The sequence below is a fragment of the Neopelma chrysocephalum genome, unplaced genomic scaffold, assembly GCF_003984885.1.
Source record: "Neopelma chrysocephalum unplaced genomic scaffold, ASM398488v2 Primary Assembly neopelma1_274, whole genome shotgun sequence".
Taxonomy (NCBI): Eukaryota; Metazoa; Chordata; class Aves; order Passeriformes; family Pipridae; genus Neopelma; species Neopelma chrysocephalum.
In genome coordinates this window covers 1,244,459-1,261,951 of record NW_020897936.1, presented here as the reverse complement: position 1 = coordinate 1,261,951, position 17,493 = coordinate 1,244,459, and the positions used below count along the sequence as shown (strand labels likewise).

The 17,493-nt window shown below is 40.5% G+C and overlaps 1 protein-coding gene across 4 annotated transcripts in view; it reads left to right on the top strand.

Moving 5' to 3' along the window:
• Nucleotides 1-17,032, top strand: part of RORA (RAR related orphan receptor A) — a 358,739-nt gene extending 341,707 nt beyond the window's left edge. For all 4 annotated transcript variants that reach the window (XM_027704417.1, XM_027704416.1, XM_027704412.1 and 1 more), the window contains 6 exons: nucleotides 796-917; nucleotides 2,082-2,214; nucleotides 2,882-2,989; nucleotides 4,359-4,469; nucleotides 5,491-5,603; nucleotides 6,816-17,032. In XM_027704417.1, the coding sequence (XP_027560218.1) occupies nucleotides 796-917; nucleotides 2,082-2,214; nucleotides 2,882-2,989; nucleotides 4,359-4,469; nucleotides 5,491-5,603; nucleotides 6,816-6,980 (752 nt within the window). In that variant the 3' untranslated portion in view covers nucleotides 6,981-17,032. The remainder of the gene's footprint in view (nucleotides 1-795; nucleotides 918-2,081; nucleotides 2,215-2,881; nucleotides 2,990-4,358; nucleotides 4,470-5,490; nucleotides 5,604-6,815) is intronic.
• Nucleotides 17,033-17,493: the final 461 nt, after the last annotated feature.

Below are 17,493 nucleotides of genomic sequence, written 5' to 3'. Positions count from 1 at the left end.
TTAATATAATATATTGATTATAATAGTAATAATATAATTATATTATGTTACACAATAATATAATAGAATTAATTATAATAATTATGTAATATGTAATATAATAGATTTTAATATAATATTTTTAATTATATGAGAAAATCTAATGAATATATAAATATATAAGAATGGCACTCACTGGCAGCCTGATGGGATGAGAGTCCTGCTTAGCAGAGCACTGACAGGTGGTAACTGCCTGTATTTCTTTTTTGGAAAGCCTCAGTTGTATAAAACACGGCCTTGGCATCAGCAGAGGTGCTGCCTGGCTGGCAGGGCTGTGCTGTCCCTGCCCATGGCAGTGCCCTGCGTTCCAAGGCTGTGCCACTGTGACCCACGGAGCACATTCCCGGCTCAGGCAGGATCTGAGCCGGGGTTGTTCTCTGTGGCTCTGTTCGTGCTGGGACTCCCGGCCCAGGTCTCAAAGCTGCCACAAAGGCAGCAGGGGCGGTTCCCGCAGCTGCGCTGCTCTGGGGGCTCGCGGCCTGCACCAAACTCGCCTTTATTTTGCCCAGTTCGGGATGTCGGAGGTTCCCTCGGCTCCCACCGCGTGCCCCGCGCGTCCTCTGCCGGCGGCTCCGGGCAGCGCTCTGCGGGACGGGAGCTTCTCTGCAGCCACAGCCGAGAAACCCCAACTCGGGCACTTTGCCCTCGGCTCGCCCTCCTCCCTCCCCCTGTTGCAGCTGGAATATGTTATTTGCTCACGGCTGAAGGTACAGCTTTGCATTTCTAATGCGGGTCGCTTTCTGCTCTTTCTCTTAGAACATCTTGCACAGAATATTTCCAAGTCACACATGGAAACTTGCCAGTACTTGAGAGAGGAGTTGCAGCAGATAACATGGCAAACTTTTCTGCAGGAAGAAATCGAGAACTACCAGAACAAGGTATGAAAGCACGCCAGGACATGGCATGGTTTCTATCAAGCATGGTATTTCCATAACACACTGCAAAATTCACTTTTTCACTGCTTTCTCTTTACTATCAGGAATGTATATTTCTGTGTGTTTTCAAAAAAAAAAAAGCTAGAATCAAAAGCAGCAAGATGGTCAGGATATCCTTTGCATTTGTGATTTGTACAGGTATAGGAAAAGGCAAAGCCATTCTCCTCAAATCTGTAATAAAGAAGGATAGGAAACCACAGGAATTTTTTCAATCCTAGATGGCATGTTATTTTCTTCTCTTAATTTGTAACCTCCTGGATCAACAACAGCACAAGCTGAAGCCACCAAGTCTTGTGATTTTACGTGGTGTGTTTTGTTTTGAGTTTATAAACACCCTTCAGTTGTCCCTCAGTGTTTGGGTTTTCCCTGTGGAATGGCAGCACATTGTCCACGGTGCTGCCACCCCCCTGGGGTACTGTAAGGTCTGGTCAGTGTTTGCCTTCCCAGCACACCCTCCATCCACAAACTGCTGCCATGGGCTACTTGTGGAGAACTGTCCTGGGAAGTGCTGCTCAGACACCTGTGTCTTGAAGGTGTTTTTCATTTCCACAGAAAAATATTTAACCTTTAGGAATATCCTTTTTTCTACATTAGGTAATGTCATTCTGCATTATTATCAACATATGAAAAACTCACATGCCTTCTTTATGTTGTTCACAAGATGATCTTCATATACAATCATCTGTCTGTGTGTCCTTCTGAAGATGAGCAAGGCAGATCATTTGCATCCAGTACAAAACACAGAAGTTGACAGGGAAAATGTGATTATGCCCTGCTGGTGTAAATTGGCATTTTCTTTTGATGCAGTGAATAAAATTCCTCCTGAAGTGACCATAACCATAACACATTGACATTTTTGGTTTATATGAAATAAAAATACTCCAACCTGGATCTCTTCTGGCATGACTTGAAGAAGTCTTCCATGTTTGCATTGTCACTCCACAGGAGGCTTTGGCTTGGAGGTCAATTCCCCCTGTTTTACCAGCAGACTGTAGCTGGGAGTGCTGGGGAGAATTCACTGCAGGGGTTTTTGACTCAGTTTTACTTGATGACAATGAGCTTTGCCAGCCCAGGTCAGTAATGTCTCATTTCTCTTCTCTCCCACAGCAGAGGGAGGTAATGTGGCAGTTGTGCGCAGTCAAAATCACAGAAGCTATTCAGTATGTAGTGGAATTTGCCAAACGCATTGATGGCTTTATGGAACTGTGTCAAAATGATCAAATTGTGCTTTTAAAAGCAGGTATGTGGGTCAGTTTTAAGGTCTGCTTCTATTAGTTTAACTGAGAAAGGTGGAACTTGTATATAGTGATTGCATATGCAAATATTCATATGTGGTGCAATGATAATTTAAAATAATATGGGGGCAAAACCTTACAAATTGTCTCAGAAGTAACTTCATCACAGTTACTCTGGATAGGAGGAGTTCAAGTCTACTCACTAAGTTTTCATTATGAACAACGAGACTACGTAAAGATGGAAAAGTTGGATTCAGATTTGTTCTATTTTGGATTACTAATAGTGAATTACATATTTCAAGGTAAAAATCCAGGTAGTTCTCTGCAAGAGATTGTAGAAGTAATGCAGTTTACAAATACTGCATCGAGTTGTCAAAGCTCTGTGAACATAAATCTAAATGAGCCGCTTTGACTTCAGAGACTTCATTACTCTAAAAAGAATTATGAGAGTTTATTAGCAATGACTAAGTTGCTTTAGCAAAAACTTCTGAAGGGGTTTATGGGAATTGTTTTAATTCTAGTAGCAAACCAGGCTATGCTCTGTTACACCACAGGAACCTCTTACCCTACTCGATAGATGATGAAAGCAGAGCATTATTTTTAAATCCTCACTCGCTCTTTGCAGCTGAAGCCTCGACTTCCAGAGTCAAACATACCCTGTTTCTGTTTTAGGGTCTTTAGAGGTTGTGTTCATCAGAATGTGCCGTGCCTTTGACTCCCAGAACAACACAGTCTACTTTGATGGCAAGTATGCTAGCCCAGAGGTTTTCAAGTCCTTAGGTAAGGAAATGTCAAGTGTTGTGTCTTAAAAAAAAATGGCATAAAAATAATAAGGTGGAAGAGCAAGGGAAAAGAGCTGCTTTGAAAAAATCAGGCTCTAGTGTTCAAATAAAAGAGCTGCAAAGCTCAAACTGCTTGTTTTGTAAGCAGTCATGCTGGCTCTGTTTGAGGCCAAGCCGATTGCAGGAGTTAAAGCAGCTTCACCCTGTGCAGTAAAGGACTGTTGGTGGTAAAATTCAACATTTTGATGAGGGTAGAGCAGTTTGGACTCACTTGTTGAGAACAGAAGCCCAGATTTCATGTCTAGTGTAACAGTTTGTATAATAATAATAATAATAATAATATCCTGTTGGAAAAGGCAGCAGATTTTAAGGTAACTTTTGATATTCTGACGTTATTGCTTTGAAGACGTTAATAGTGTTTTATAATGGGCCAAGTCCAGTTATTTGCAGGTAAAGCACTATAAATCAATTTTTTTGTTAAACCACAGTTTATAATTTTGAATTCTTTTCCTGTATGTTTTTTCTAATTTTAAAAGGATGTATTTCACTGGGTGTAGATTTGGGCTGTTTTGGAGGGCAGTGGAAACACCTCAGTGGAGAATGAATGCTGTACCATTCCTGAAGTGTTCTCTGCCTTCCTAAAACCCCTCAAGGTGCAAGGTCAGAGTGCAAACAGTTCTGGGCTCCAAGGGAACACAGCTGGGTCTGTTTGCAGCTGTATGCAGAGGTTCAGGCCGGGTGGGGGTGAGATGTGCAGAGCAAAGCCCCTTCCCTCAGGCTGTGAGGGCTCCACTTTGCCCGTCCCTGCATGTGCCAGCACAGTAACCTGACTGACACGGGGGAGCAGGAGGGAGGAGACACAGCTCCTCTGCTGCATGACAGGTGTTCAGACCTTGGCTTCTCCCTCTGCTCTGCATGTTCCTCGTGTGCCTCTCTGTTTCCCCCCTCTGTGTGCTCAGCAGGCCTCAAACCAGCACTTTGTAAAGTCATGTTTCCAGCCTCCAGTCCACACTGACATGAGAAAGCTCCATTTAGAACAGAACCAAAGCTAAACTAGTTTTAAGCTTGAAAATAAATGGATTGAGGTTTATCCATATTTACCCCCCAAGAACCAAATGTAGGAAAGATCCAGTGTGCAAAAGCTTCCAAGCACTGGCTGTGGGAGCTGGAGACCCGTGGGAATGGGGTAATAAGCTCAAGGATGAGTGAGATCTCACTACCATCACTTCACAGTCCTTAAGGGGAAGACCATTCACCTGTGAAGTATTTTACATCTATTTCTCATCTGCATCAGAATAAATCAATAACTCTGTGGCTCTGAAGTAGTTTTAAACAATGTGACATGAGCTGTACCTTCTTTTTGGCAGGTTGTGAAGACTTCATTAGTTTTGTGTTTGAATTTGGAAAAAGTTTATGTTCTATGCACCTGACAGAAGATGAAATAGCTTTGTTTTCTGCGTTTGTTTTAATGTCAGCAGGTAAGAGATGAAGGTTTCCTCTGGCTTTGTGCGGGTAGAGGTCGTTTTTATTTTGAGGTCTTTTTAACGATAACATTAAGACTATCAGACAGTGTGGAAATGTCACATCTTTTGGAGTGTCTCTCTCACCAAAAGTTTTATTTTAATAAACACATTACAACTGTGAATTTAGGAATCAGTTTGTTAAGTTGGAAATCCTAGTCTAAGCCCTTGTTTTCCACATTTTGACCTTGTTGAGGACTCAGCTTCTTTAGAAAAAAAGCTTAAATGCCTGTGAGTGAGACTGCTGGGCCGATCCTGGTGAGACAGGCAGGAGGTAGACACTGAACTCATAGAGTCAGCTTTCCAAATCAGTGGAAGGTCAGTTTGTGTCTGACTTGGAAGCAAAGGTAGGTTTAGGTGGCAGTGCAGTGGGCTCAGGAGTGGTGGTGAACAGTCTGTGGGCAGCAGTGGGTTTGTTGAGAGCATCACAGATCCATTCTCATGCTCTGTGCCAGGGCAGTGTGTTAGCCCTGTGTCTTAGCAAGCCCCAGAATCCTGCAGGTCTGGCACACACAGAATGTAGCAGCTCACACTGCTTTTCTGCCACAAAGTTTAGGAGCTGCTTTTTTTTTTTAATGTCTGAATCTTTGCATCTGATTTTTCTGTAAGTCACTGGAGATCTTTGCAAGATCCACTCCAACTACTTGTTCATTATATGATCTTTTCATTTTCCAGTGAAAAGTTAGTAGCTTCATTTTGTAAATACCCTGCATTTTACAGACCTTTGTAGCAAATGATTAATAAATCGTACTCAGATTCATTGCATTCTTCTAATTAAGGGCTTTATAAAAGTAATTTAATTGAACATAATAATTGTACTGCAAAACCTGTTGATTTTGAAACTCCTTTTCTATATGAGAGTGTGTAAAATGGAGGGCAGGTTGCAAACAGGAAAGATGACTCTGTCAGAGGCTCAGTAGCTCCTGGTGCACTGTGAGCCCTGTGCAGCACTAGAGATGTTAACTCCATTTATGTTCAGATCGCTCATGGCTTCAGGAGAAAGTGAAGATTGAAAAGCTCCAACAGAAGATCCAGCTGGCACTTCAGCATGTCCTACAGAAGAACCACCGAGAGGATGGCATTCTAACAAAGGTAAGAGTCACACTGGGCCATGGCACAGGACTCTGAAAATATGCCTTCTTATCAACACTGTCCTGATTAAGGTGTAAAAGCTTTGACACAGTTAAGTTGTTATTTATAAACCCAGAATTCCTTGTTCAAAATCAAGGTGGAACTATTTACTGAAAAGCACAAGAGGTGAAATGACGATGTGCTAGGGAACAGGGTTGATAATGGTCTGAAAGGAAGGATTTTGATGTGGAACTTCATGAAAAGTGATGAAGGTTTTTTATCCTAGTTCTCCTACACGACTTTTCTGCCACACAATCCTATTTCAGTTCTCCGACGTGCAGCCTTAATCCTTGTGGGATCTCTGCCTGCATGACAATTAATTTTTTATTACATGCAGCACCCAAACCAAACTTGTTTTTCAGACTTCCATGAGAAGTTCCCCACACAGCCTTTTTCTCAGTTCTTCCAAATCCTGAAACGTGGGGAAAAGAGACCCCACATACTATTACGCTCATCTAAAGCATCTCCACATCATTTTTCAGAAAAGAAAAAGTGGTGTGATGTTACAAGAAGTAAATCTGGAGAACTGAGGAAAAATAAGCCCTTTCTGACAGAGGTAGTTCCTTACACAACTCTGCACAGCCAGGAAGCTTCTGCTTAGTTTCCCACCACAGAATTCATTACAATAAAAGCAGGAGGGTCTGGCCCAGCCTTTGTGGATTTTCTTCATTTCAAATCCTGGCTCATGGATTTCTTTTCTCAGTGTATACTTTGGATACCTTTGTTGGAAGGAAGTTTCTTCCAGGGTATGCAGGAGATACCCTAATATTTTTGTGATATTTTTGAGGTACCTATTTTTCACCTTATTTGGCTTAAGTTAAATAAGTCCAATCTATTGCATTGCCAGTTCCCTCCATAACACTCACAGTGGGTTTAAAAGCAGTTGGGCTGCCTTTTCCCAAGAGTGTGATTTAGTTGCCTGAATGAAGATCCAGCTCTGAAATCCTGTATCAATCCAGTGAGGAAACCTGATGATCCATTTTCCTAGGAACTTAAAGATTATTTCACAAAGAGCTGGGAGTCCATTATGTAAATACCTTTAACACACCCCCCGGCTGTGCACCTGAAATGTCCCAATCTGAACAGTTGTGTTTGGGAGAGTTTAATCCTTGCAGCAGGATCGGGAGGGCTGGTTCCATGTATGACCATATGACTTTGTTCATTTCTTTACAGTTAATATGCAAAGTGTCTACTTTAAGAGCACTGTGTGGACGACATACAGAAAAGCTTATGGCATTTAAAGCAATATACCCAGACATTGTGCGACTTCATTTTCCTCCACTTTACAAGGAGTTGTTCACTTCAGAGTTTGAGCCAGCAATGCAAATTGATGGGTAAACGTATCACCTAAGCACTTCTAGAATGTCTGAAGTACAAACATTAAAACAAAAGAAAGGAAAAAAAAAGGAAAAAAAAAGAAAGAAAACCAAGACACTTTATATGGCCCTGCACAGACCTAGGGAGCCAACACACTGCACATCTCTTGGCGGTCGGGGTCAGGCGAAGGATGGGAAACAATGACACAAAGTTGAACTTGTTTTTCTCATGCATATGATTTCCATTATGCCTACAAATATGGACCCTTTTTCTGTCTCAGCTTCTCAATCCTTGACCTCTGTTTACACAGACTGAGGGTACTAATGTCAGAAGGTTGTTTTCTCCTGTAGTTCACTGCCCAGACTTTGACAGAACAATCAATTTGTTGATCAGAACAGAGTCCACCCAATAATCAGCGACTGGTGTGAGGTGCAGAGATTTCAGCATCAGTTTGCACAACTTGCTCATTGTTTCATGAAGGACGATTTTTTTTCACCTACCACTGTTTGCCAGTAGACAGAACGGCATGAAAAGGGTCCATAGCAATAGCAACAATAGCATTATAATATATTACAGGGTAAATGGGCATGAAGACTATATATAGCAAAAGAGATATTGTTTATATATTGTTTTAATTAATATAAAATGTAGTTACTGGTATAGCTTTTCTCGTTGAATTGATAAGGCACTTTCATTTTGCACCTTTTTCTTTAAATTAAATGCTAGCGTGTTCATTGTTGTGTTGCATGTGCACCAGAAATTCAAGTTTAACTGAAAAAGGTTTGGCAGGTACTGGTACATTGGGAGGTATTTATGCTGCTGTTTTCCATGTTACTTTTAAAGAGAGGCTGGTCATATCCTGAAATGGTTACAGATTTTTTTAAAGAGTTGAAAATAATGACAATTTTCTACATAAAAATAATCTTTCCAGATGTTAAATTCAAAGGTACTTTTATTTTTAATCTTTCAAACCTGGATGTTTAAAATTACATGCCTAAATTCAAATTTAAGTGCACAAGTCAAAAGCCTCATTGTCAAAGGTGCTGAGTGTCAGTGTCAGAGTCAAACTAAGCAATTACAGCTCATTTCCAGATGAGTAACACAGCACCTCTGAAAATCAGGCTGTTCAATGGTGTATTTCTGCCCACCATAAATCCAGGTTTGAAGATACTTACTCAAGTCTGTATCTACAGTAAAAGTATGTGTGTATGACATGTATGTGGAAAAGTAATTTTTATACATAATATTCCATACTTTTGTACTCCATATGGTAAACAATGCCTTCAGACTCAAACGTGAGACAACAAAACCCAGAGGGGGTTTGACTGCAGGGAGATGAGCCCCTGACCCCTGTTCTTCCAGCATCCAGTTCAGTTCCAGGGAGCTGATCAGAGAAGTCCACTGCTCTCCTTGTTTAGAAAGAAGCACTTTAAAGTTTAGCAAATGGGGACTAACAAAGTAAAGGCAACACTGTTGCTAGAAAGCATTGGTTCTACTCTGGATAATGCCTGGAAATCATTAATATCATAAATCTGCATTCTGTAATTCTGACTCCTGTACTGCAGAACTAACCAATAAGCTGAATCTTGCAGTCTTATTAATTACATTCCCTCCAGGAAGAATTCTGTCTCTGAGCAAATCTGGCAGCAAACCCAGTGCTGAAGGAGGCAGATTCACAGTAAACAACATTACAAACTGAACTGTGGCTGTTTGAGCCAGAGATGTGTAATTGGGTTTGGATGAGATGGAGATGCATAACTGGATGCCCTGTGGGCCTACACAAAGGAAGTTTCTGATAAAGTACAAAAGAAAAAGCTGGAAACTTCAAAAAAGGAAAAGAAATGAGTCAGAATGTGCTTTAGTTTCCAAGGGTCAACAATCTCACGTATGTTACAGTGGCTGAGAAGTAACACGTGAGTAGAAGCACACTGAAGCCTAAGGATTTTAAAAAGGAGAATGGGGTCAGTGGATTATGATTAGCAAAATACAGGTTTATTCCGTGGTTTGAACGTGTTTCCTTTGGGGTCAAGCTGAGACATTTAGCTGTGACACCTCCTGAAGTGTTCCAGTCTGGCCATCAGGGAGGCTCAGAGCTGTCACTCTCTCCAGGGTTTGGAGGGAGGGAGAGGAGCATCACTTTTGTCCCCAGAGCAGTGATCCCAAGTGTGGGAGGGCAGCACCTGCAGCCCTGGGAGCACTGGGATGGAGTCAGGAGAGGGCTCCTGGGAAAAGCCCCCAGAGCTGTCTTTTGCTGCTCCATCCTGCTGCTCCTGGGAGAGGGGGCTCAGCCCAGCATGTGCCCTCCCCATCCCACTGGAACACGTCTGGAATCATTGTTTACTTTATTGGAGTAACTGGCACGATATGGTACTTGCATTCTAATGTCTGTTCCTATTTTTGAAGCAACCCTTTTAACTAACAAATGTTTTCTGAATGTGACCAGCCTTAGGTGCTAGTCCTGTAAAGATCAACTAAACTTAATCTCAGTGTCAACTAATGAGTACTGAAGTAAGACCTGTACATTTTTAGAGAGCAAAATACAACTCCTGCTTGTGACAATATGTAGACTACCAGGTAAAATATATGGGGATTAATTTTCAGTCACATCCTTTTTCTTACCTTTTCCTGATGAATATTAGTACTTTACCAGGCACCTCGGTGCCAGTGGTTTTGTTTGGAATCTAGTTTGGCATATTTACACTCCTAAGTCATTGACAACACCATTTTTGGAGCATTTACTAATACAGTCCATAACCATCAAAGGTTTCAGACAGGGCCTTAGCTGACAGTGATCTTCCAGGCCAGAAAGGGCTGTCATTTTTGTTGGTGGGAGCTCCTGTGTGGCCCCTTGTTAAATCAGGCTGTGCACACCCCCCAGGTAACTCTGCTTTCCTGGTCCCAGGGAACAGCCACTTGGCAAAAGAGTGTAATTCTTGTTTTGCTCTCCATGGAGAGGGGCAGAAAGGGCTGCAGCCTGGCAGAGGTACTGATGAGATCTGCCAAGGAGGCTTTTATGGAAGGGGACACCAGCTAACACTGGGGTGGCTGGTCAGGGATGGCCCTGTCAGACCCCAGCACAGCAGAGGAAACACATCTGCCCAACCTCTGGGACTGGGGCTGGGTCAGATGCTCAACCAGACACTCAGTTACAAACATACTGGGGGGCAGTGGATATTCATGAGTGTTGTCATAATCTGCCCAGTTCACTACGAATAAAACACTAGGATAGCAAAGATAAAGGAATATATGAGGGTTTATGACCTGGTCCTCAGAGTCTGCACAGATGTTTTCATTGGGTTACATCTATCCATGGAGATGTTTTCTGGCTTTCTAGAAGGAGACACTGTCCTGTCATTGGAACCACCCTAATGTGTGTCATCCCCTCCAGCATTGATTGACATTGAAAAACTATGGGATTAGGTAAAAAAGGGAGGCTGTTTTTAAGTTTGGTTGTTCTTTATTAGCTTCTCTTAGTCTGGATACCAAGATATCTGTGTATGTGCACCTGTGTGTGTGTGAGAGAGTCCATTGTGTGAGCACACGAGTGTTTGTGTGGGTCCGTGTGAGTGGCTGCTTCTAGGCTGTTCAGTGTCAATGAATAAAGAAAATGTATTCAAAATACTTAAGTCAAAAATAGAAGGTGGAAAAAAGATTTATTCTATACAAAGCCTTGTCTGGACCACTTTAGAGAGACTTCTATTTTTTTAACCCTTCTATAAATGTTTGATGGCACTTGAAATATTCCTGCAATAAAATGTGATTTGTGTAAACATTAAAAAAAAAAAGATTTTGTAATGTGAAACAATGAAAGAAAGTAATGTAATTTTTCTAAAAAACAAAAAAAACACAAACGAACGAACTTTGTATTATTTTCTTGATGGAATTTGTCTATTTGTCTTTGGAAAACTTTTTATTTCATTGAATGTGCCATAGTAGAGGTGTGTTTTTCTTTTTCTTTCCTTTTTGTTTTGTTGTTTTTACATTTTAGATTAAAGGAATAGCTGTGTTCCGACATTCCAAAATGCAAGATGACATAGCAGTCATGATTAAAAGGTTTGATTAGTAAGCTTCAATCATTGTTGCTTTTTTTGCACATGTTCTTCATTCCTCTACAGTGCAATATGTACATAGAGCACTTGCGGGTGTAACCTTGATCCCTCAGGGAAAAATACATATTTGTACAGGATTTTTCTTTTTTTTGCCTTTTTACTTTTCTTTCCTTTTTTTCTTTTTCTTTTTTTTTTTTTTTTGCTAAGGAATGTCGATTGAATCACTTGTCTGTTGTTGAGGGGCAGCCAGATAATAATCCTAAACCACTGTCACAAAACATTGATTGTTTAAATTTTGTGCCCTTTTATTATTTAAAAAAGAAAAATAAAAGTTATTTTCTGACAGTTCTTTGTGCTGATTGGTGAAAAAAAGGGTAAATAGATAAGCACCTTATGATTGACTTAACTGTGAATGACAATCCATCTCGTTTCCAACAAGAGAAGCCCTATCATTTTGGAGCTGGGGTTATGAGGCAGAAACTAATGTGCTCAGGGATCTTCTAAAACTCTTCAACAGGGTGGCCAGTACTGCTGGTGGAACAAATTGCTTTTTAAAAAATCTGCTTGTATTTCTTCCCTTCCCCTTCCCCCCAGGCACAGGAGAACTGGATATTTTTGTTAGCTAAACGTGTGTGCCTCCTTCTCTGACTCACTTTTGCAGCACAGCTGCTTTTTGGTCACTATTTTGTTCGAGACAAAACTCCAAACAGCGCAAAGGCTTCGCAGTTATATTTTAGGAGATAAATGCTGACCCACTAAATAAATGATTGAAATTAATTTCAGTACCCTCTGGATGTTTTTATAACGATAGGACTATTTTTCCAGCTGAAATTCAGTGTTCTGCAACAGGAAATGGCTTTTCAGTATTTAAGTTGTCAAAGAAAACGGGTCAGTGGCTGGTAGTACATTAGGACTGAAAAGGTCCTGGTTAGGTGGCAGCAGTGAAGTCACACAGAAAGGGACACAGATCTGCAGGAATACAGGAACAGCACTTCAAACGTTGTCTGGCGTTGTTGCAGATGTTTCATGGTAAAGCAAAAGACCTGACTGGAGAGGAACACTGAGGCTGAAGACATTGTCAGATGTAGTACAGCAAATGCAGCCATTCCGAGGGGTTTGGCAGTGGCACCGAGGCCCAGCAGTGCCTGGGAATGCCCCAGTGCCAGGCTGGAGGATGCTGGAAGCCTGGCCCCATGAGCTGTGTGTTGGGGCTTCACAAAAGCAGGGAAAAACTACGAACAAAGGGAGCAAGACTTCAAGCCTTTGGTTACGCTGGGAAGAGAGTGACTTTCTCCATCAAACCTGTCTGTCTGCTTGCAGAAAGCACCAGTTTTCCAGCATCTTTGAGGGTTTTTCACGGGTATTTGGCTTCCAGCTGTTTACTTTAGATTGCTTAGGACACAGGGAAAGTGGCTCCTCCAGCTGCCAGGCAGTTGAGCCTGGAATGGCCTTCCCCAGCAGAGCAGGGCTGAGCCAGCACTGACCCCCTGATCAGCTGCTGTGCTTGGCAGCTCCAGCAGAGAATTCCTGCTGCTGATCACAACAGACCCCGTTCTTTCCAGACTTGCACATCAAATAAACCTCCTCTTAGAATGGACAATCTATCAGTTGTGCAGTGGGATGAGCCAAACACTACAGTATCGTTTTTTGGATTGGCATAGACAGTCCCCAGTCTGTACTGGATGAACTGAACAGGTTACACAGGATAAGCTGTGCAAACAATGTGTATTTTTTTCCCTAGACATTCCTAAACTCCCCAATGTAGATAACCCTATTAATATAAATGTCAGAAACAGCATTTATTATACAATATCCAAAAATAATAAGCAATTTTCTCTTGAGTATTCAGTGTATGAAATTTTACCTGTGCTACTGATTCAGATTGCACAGAACACCTTTATTTTCTCTAGCTGGAGAAATATAACTATTAGAATTATTTTTTCATAATTAATACTAATATTTATTACTTTAAAAGTTTCATCCATTAATATATTTGAATATGAGCCTCCTATTTTCTTTTTGTTTAAATATTCCTGTCAGTAAATTATTCGGTGGAAATGAGGGCACATGCAGACAGATACCAAATACAACAACAAAAAGCAAAGTTTTCAAATGTAAAGGAGTATTTATTTAAAAATCCTTGCAGTATGTGCTTTAACTCTAGTACTGTGATAATGGCTCACTACATAATGCTCAGTCACTGGACTTGGGGGGGAAATGTGTAACATTTAGGACAATATATAGTCTATCTTTGGAACTTCATTCAGGTACTAAATAGAATTTTAACATCAAAACAGAAGCTGTATTCTACCTTTTCCATATGTAATGTTGCTGTTTGTATTTTTTTTTTGCCTTTATCATTGGTAGAATATAGCAATAACTTTATAGCAATAAGTAGGCTATCCAAATAAGAAACAAAACATGATAAAGGCTTCAGATCAATACTCATGGGTTCACTTCTTCTGCCACAAGATTCACTTGTATGTCTTCCTCATCATCTCATCACTTCTTCAAGCTGAGCTTCACAATCAAGTTGTCCAACTTGATGTGTGCCATCACCCTTTGTTCCCACGTGCATGTTCTCGGTGTTCCCATGTCCTGTGTGTACTTGTTCTCCCGTGTTAGTGTTTCTCAGGGGTTCTGAAAGCACGATCTCCGGGGCTGTGTTTCTCTCTGTGTTGGCAGGAGCCCCTTTTGCCGGGGCGGGGATGTGACCGAGCTGTGATTAGTGGCAGCCTCCTCGCTGAGGGAGCCGAGCAGCTGCTGTTCCTGGGACCTCTGGGCTGCTCCAAAGGCCCGCAGCCCCCAGGCAGCTCCTGCGGCTGCCCCGGCGTGGGGCTGAGCTGCATCTCCAGCTCCCTGGGCAGCGTGTGCCCTTGTGCCGCGCTGGAGCCCCCGCTCTGCTCCCACACCGAGCAGCGCTCGCCTCGCACGGGCTCTGATAAGGATCTGAACGCTCCGGCAGCGCTCAGATGACGAGTTGTGACTTTCGGTTTGAGAAACACTAGCCCGGGTTACCCCCCAGAGTGTCGGTGTGGATGCACAGCCCGTACAGGAACTTGCAATCTGTAATCTCATCTCTGCCGAGGCAGAGGATTCATAAGCAATACAGTGAATTGTAGTTCACAAAAAGGCAAACGTACTGTACACCTTTGGAAATCCAAAACGTTCCTCATTTCTACACTGATTTCGAACAAGTCCCAGAACAGTGGTCAATGTTTGAAGTATTAGGACATTAACTGGCTGCTTCTTTCTATGTAACTGTATTGTCTGCCTGCTCCTTTTCTGGAGAAGTGTTTTTGTATTGGATGTTTGGGCCAATGGGAGGCTTCAAGCTACAATGTATTTTCCCAGATTAAATATATTTAACATATGACAAACCCCAGACAAGGCTTTTTAAAATGTATAAAGAACTGCAGTGTTAGGTGGTTTATTTGCAAACTGTTTTCAATGTTGTCCATTTTTATGGCACCTTTAACAATATTCTTGTTTCCAAAGTACAAAAAAAAGGTTAAAAATACTCTAGCCATAACTGAATGTCAAGCAATAAAAACAAATGACTTTTTGTGCATAGATTTAAAAGAAATACAAGTTTTAGACATCTGCATGTAAATGCAATCTCTTGTTTACTGCTTTCTTAAACTTGAGCAACTGATTCCTTATTTTACTACTAATTTAAGGACTTGTAATGGCCTGTAAACATTTTATCTTGCTCTATTCTTTCAACTCTAACTTTGTCTCTGCTTTGGAGTCATAATATTTAATGTTGTTCTGCTCACCTCTATACAGTTAACTTTTTGCTTTCATTCTGTATAGATAAAGTTATACTATAAACAGCCTACACAGTGCAAATATTTATCTGTTTATCAAATACCACATTATGCTGTATAATATCTGTTTTACTATATAATCTATTTTAGACATAGCTGTTTAGAACTAGAGTGTGCTATTTTTGTGTTTTTCTGATGTGTGGTGCTAGATAAGTTACTTTTGTGAACAAAAACAAACAAACCCCTTTTATTCCTAGACAATACCACCTTTGGGTCTTGTTAATTTCACTGAGTATAACTATATATAAATATATATATTTGTGTATATATATATATACACCAACATATGCCCAACAAGTACCTGTATCAGAGTACAAGATTTGGGACATGGTTTTCTCTTTAAATGCATAGTGTCATTATATAAATTATTCTATAGTATATTTAATAAGGAGAAAATTACTTCACCGGTACAGATACTTGATATCAAGTGTAGAATTTTTTTCTACATTATTAACATTATTAATTATTAACGTTATTAAAAATGTTCTGTCCAGCTTGTTATCCTTTTGGTTACTAAAACAGTCTGCCTGTATTGTATCAAACCCAAGAAAACCATCTAATCTGCCAGTCCAAAGCAGTTGCAGCGTGCTGGCTGGCTGGGAGGGAGGTGGTTCTGTGGCTGTTGGGAGAACTCTCTGCTGTGTTCATGAAGGGTGTAGCTGTTCCTGTGCCGGGGGCCTTCCCTGCTCCCTCGGGGTGGCATCTGAACACACCCCCATGGGGGTGTTCACTGAGCTGCAGTGGCTGTAAATAGGAATGTTCTGGAACTCTTCCATAGAGATGGATGGCTCAGTTCCCTCCTGGATATGCTTTAGAACCAGGCACACATATCCAGGGACAGCCAGTAGCAACTAAAGTTCATTAAGAAGTGGAATTTGCAACGTTTTGTCAGGTACGGGGGTTTTGTTTTTCTTTTTTCATGTATACCTTAATTTACGTAGCCATGTACCCTTCAAAGTACTCCTGTCCCCTGTTCCCTTCATTCTAGATATTGTTTTCATGTTCATTCTTAAAAACTGATGGATATCAAATATCTAACTAAGGAGGTAATTAACCTTTTAAATATTTATTAGAATTTTTCTGTAATATTACTGAATTTATAAGATCTTTAGCAAAGATTTTTGAGCAATTTATTAATAACAATGTTTCTGTTTACTGCACTTTTTGATAATAGAAGGTAGTGAATTTTAAAGCCATGGTTCTTGGCTTCCATGCACTGCTTTTATACCCTCAATCCAAGGAATATATATATATAAATAATTTTTTTTAAACAGCAAACATACTGTTGACCTAAAAACAAATACAAACTTTACTGCACCGTGGGTATATTTTCATAAGTGGAATGTTTAACTGCAAACACTATCAGGACAATTATAAAAACCTCTTGAAGCTACAATCTTATTTAAATATAAGCCATGACAATTTTATTTTCCCTTGTTGATTTAAGTCACCTTTTGATATTTTGAAAGAGAAAAGGACTACTCTTAAATCTGTACGTTCCAACCTACAGGTAACGCCAGGAACACGTTCCCCCATTGTCTGAACAGTTTGATATATTTATGCAAAACCATTTGGTTAACATTTCTCCTCCCTCTTTACTAAATATTCAATGTACCAACGCCAGAATCAATGCTGATTACAAACACACATCAGATTGAAGATTAAGCACACAGACTTAAAAAACCTCGTTGAGTGAAATGCTCAGATTTCTGTAAATACACACAAGTTGAAATGCAATGATACTGTACATGTACATATGTGCTGTCTGTTATGTGTACAGTATGTATAAATTCCTTTTCTAGCCACAATAAAGTGTAAGCCATCAAGAGGAATACTAAAGTGGTATTGTACTAAACCTTTGCTAATGATCTTTACCCAGTCACTTCACTTGTCCCCCTCATGGACCTTTCCAGCTCACTCCTACAATAGCCTGCTTATATTCGAGTTTGTTATTTTACTCGGTCCCGAAAAAAGTATTTTGATTCATTTTGTAAATATGACTGTAAAAATAAGAGATTTAATGTTGTCTTTTAAATACTCCAATTTTCATTCTAATATGAATGTTGTTATATTGTACTTAGAAACTGTACCTTTAATATTACATTACCTTTATTAAGTGCATTGAACACATCGATTTTAGATGTGCTTTATGTACTGTTATCCTGTAATAAAACTTCAGCTTCTAATGGAAAAATCTGTCTTAACTTTTTGTCAGAAGCATCTTGCTTGTTTTTCTGAGTTGTGTTTAGTAGGTTTATTCCTTAAGGAATGCACTGATACAAAATCAGGCTGTGCTTCCAAGCCCATGTGTCAGAGCTGTTTTCACACAAACATCATGTTGCATTTGTCAGCAGGGAAACAGGACATCTCCTGAATGCCTTTTAAGCTCCCCTTTTGGCCAACAAGAGCTTTAAACTTTCTCAGAATGGATGTGGATTAATCTACCTTCCCTCTCCTTGTAGGTGTCTTCATGTTTGAAATCACATTCACTGCACCAAGTGCCAAACACAAGAAATCTGGCACGAGGCCCTCCCAGGGACCTTCCCAGTGGAATTATCACTTTGGGATAGATCTAAGTGAGGATTTGGGTATCAAAATTGAAGTTTTAATACAATTTAGGCATCAAAAATCAAAGTTGCAACTCCCCTCTGCTGT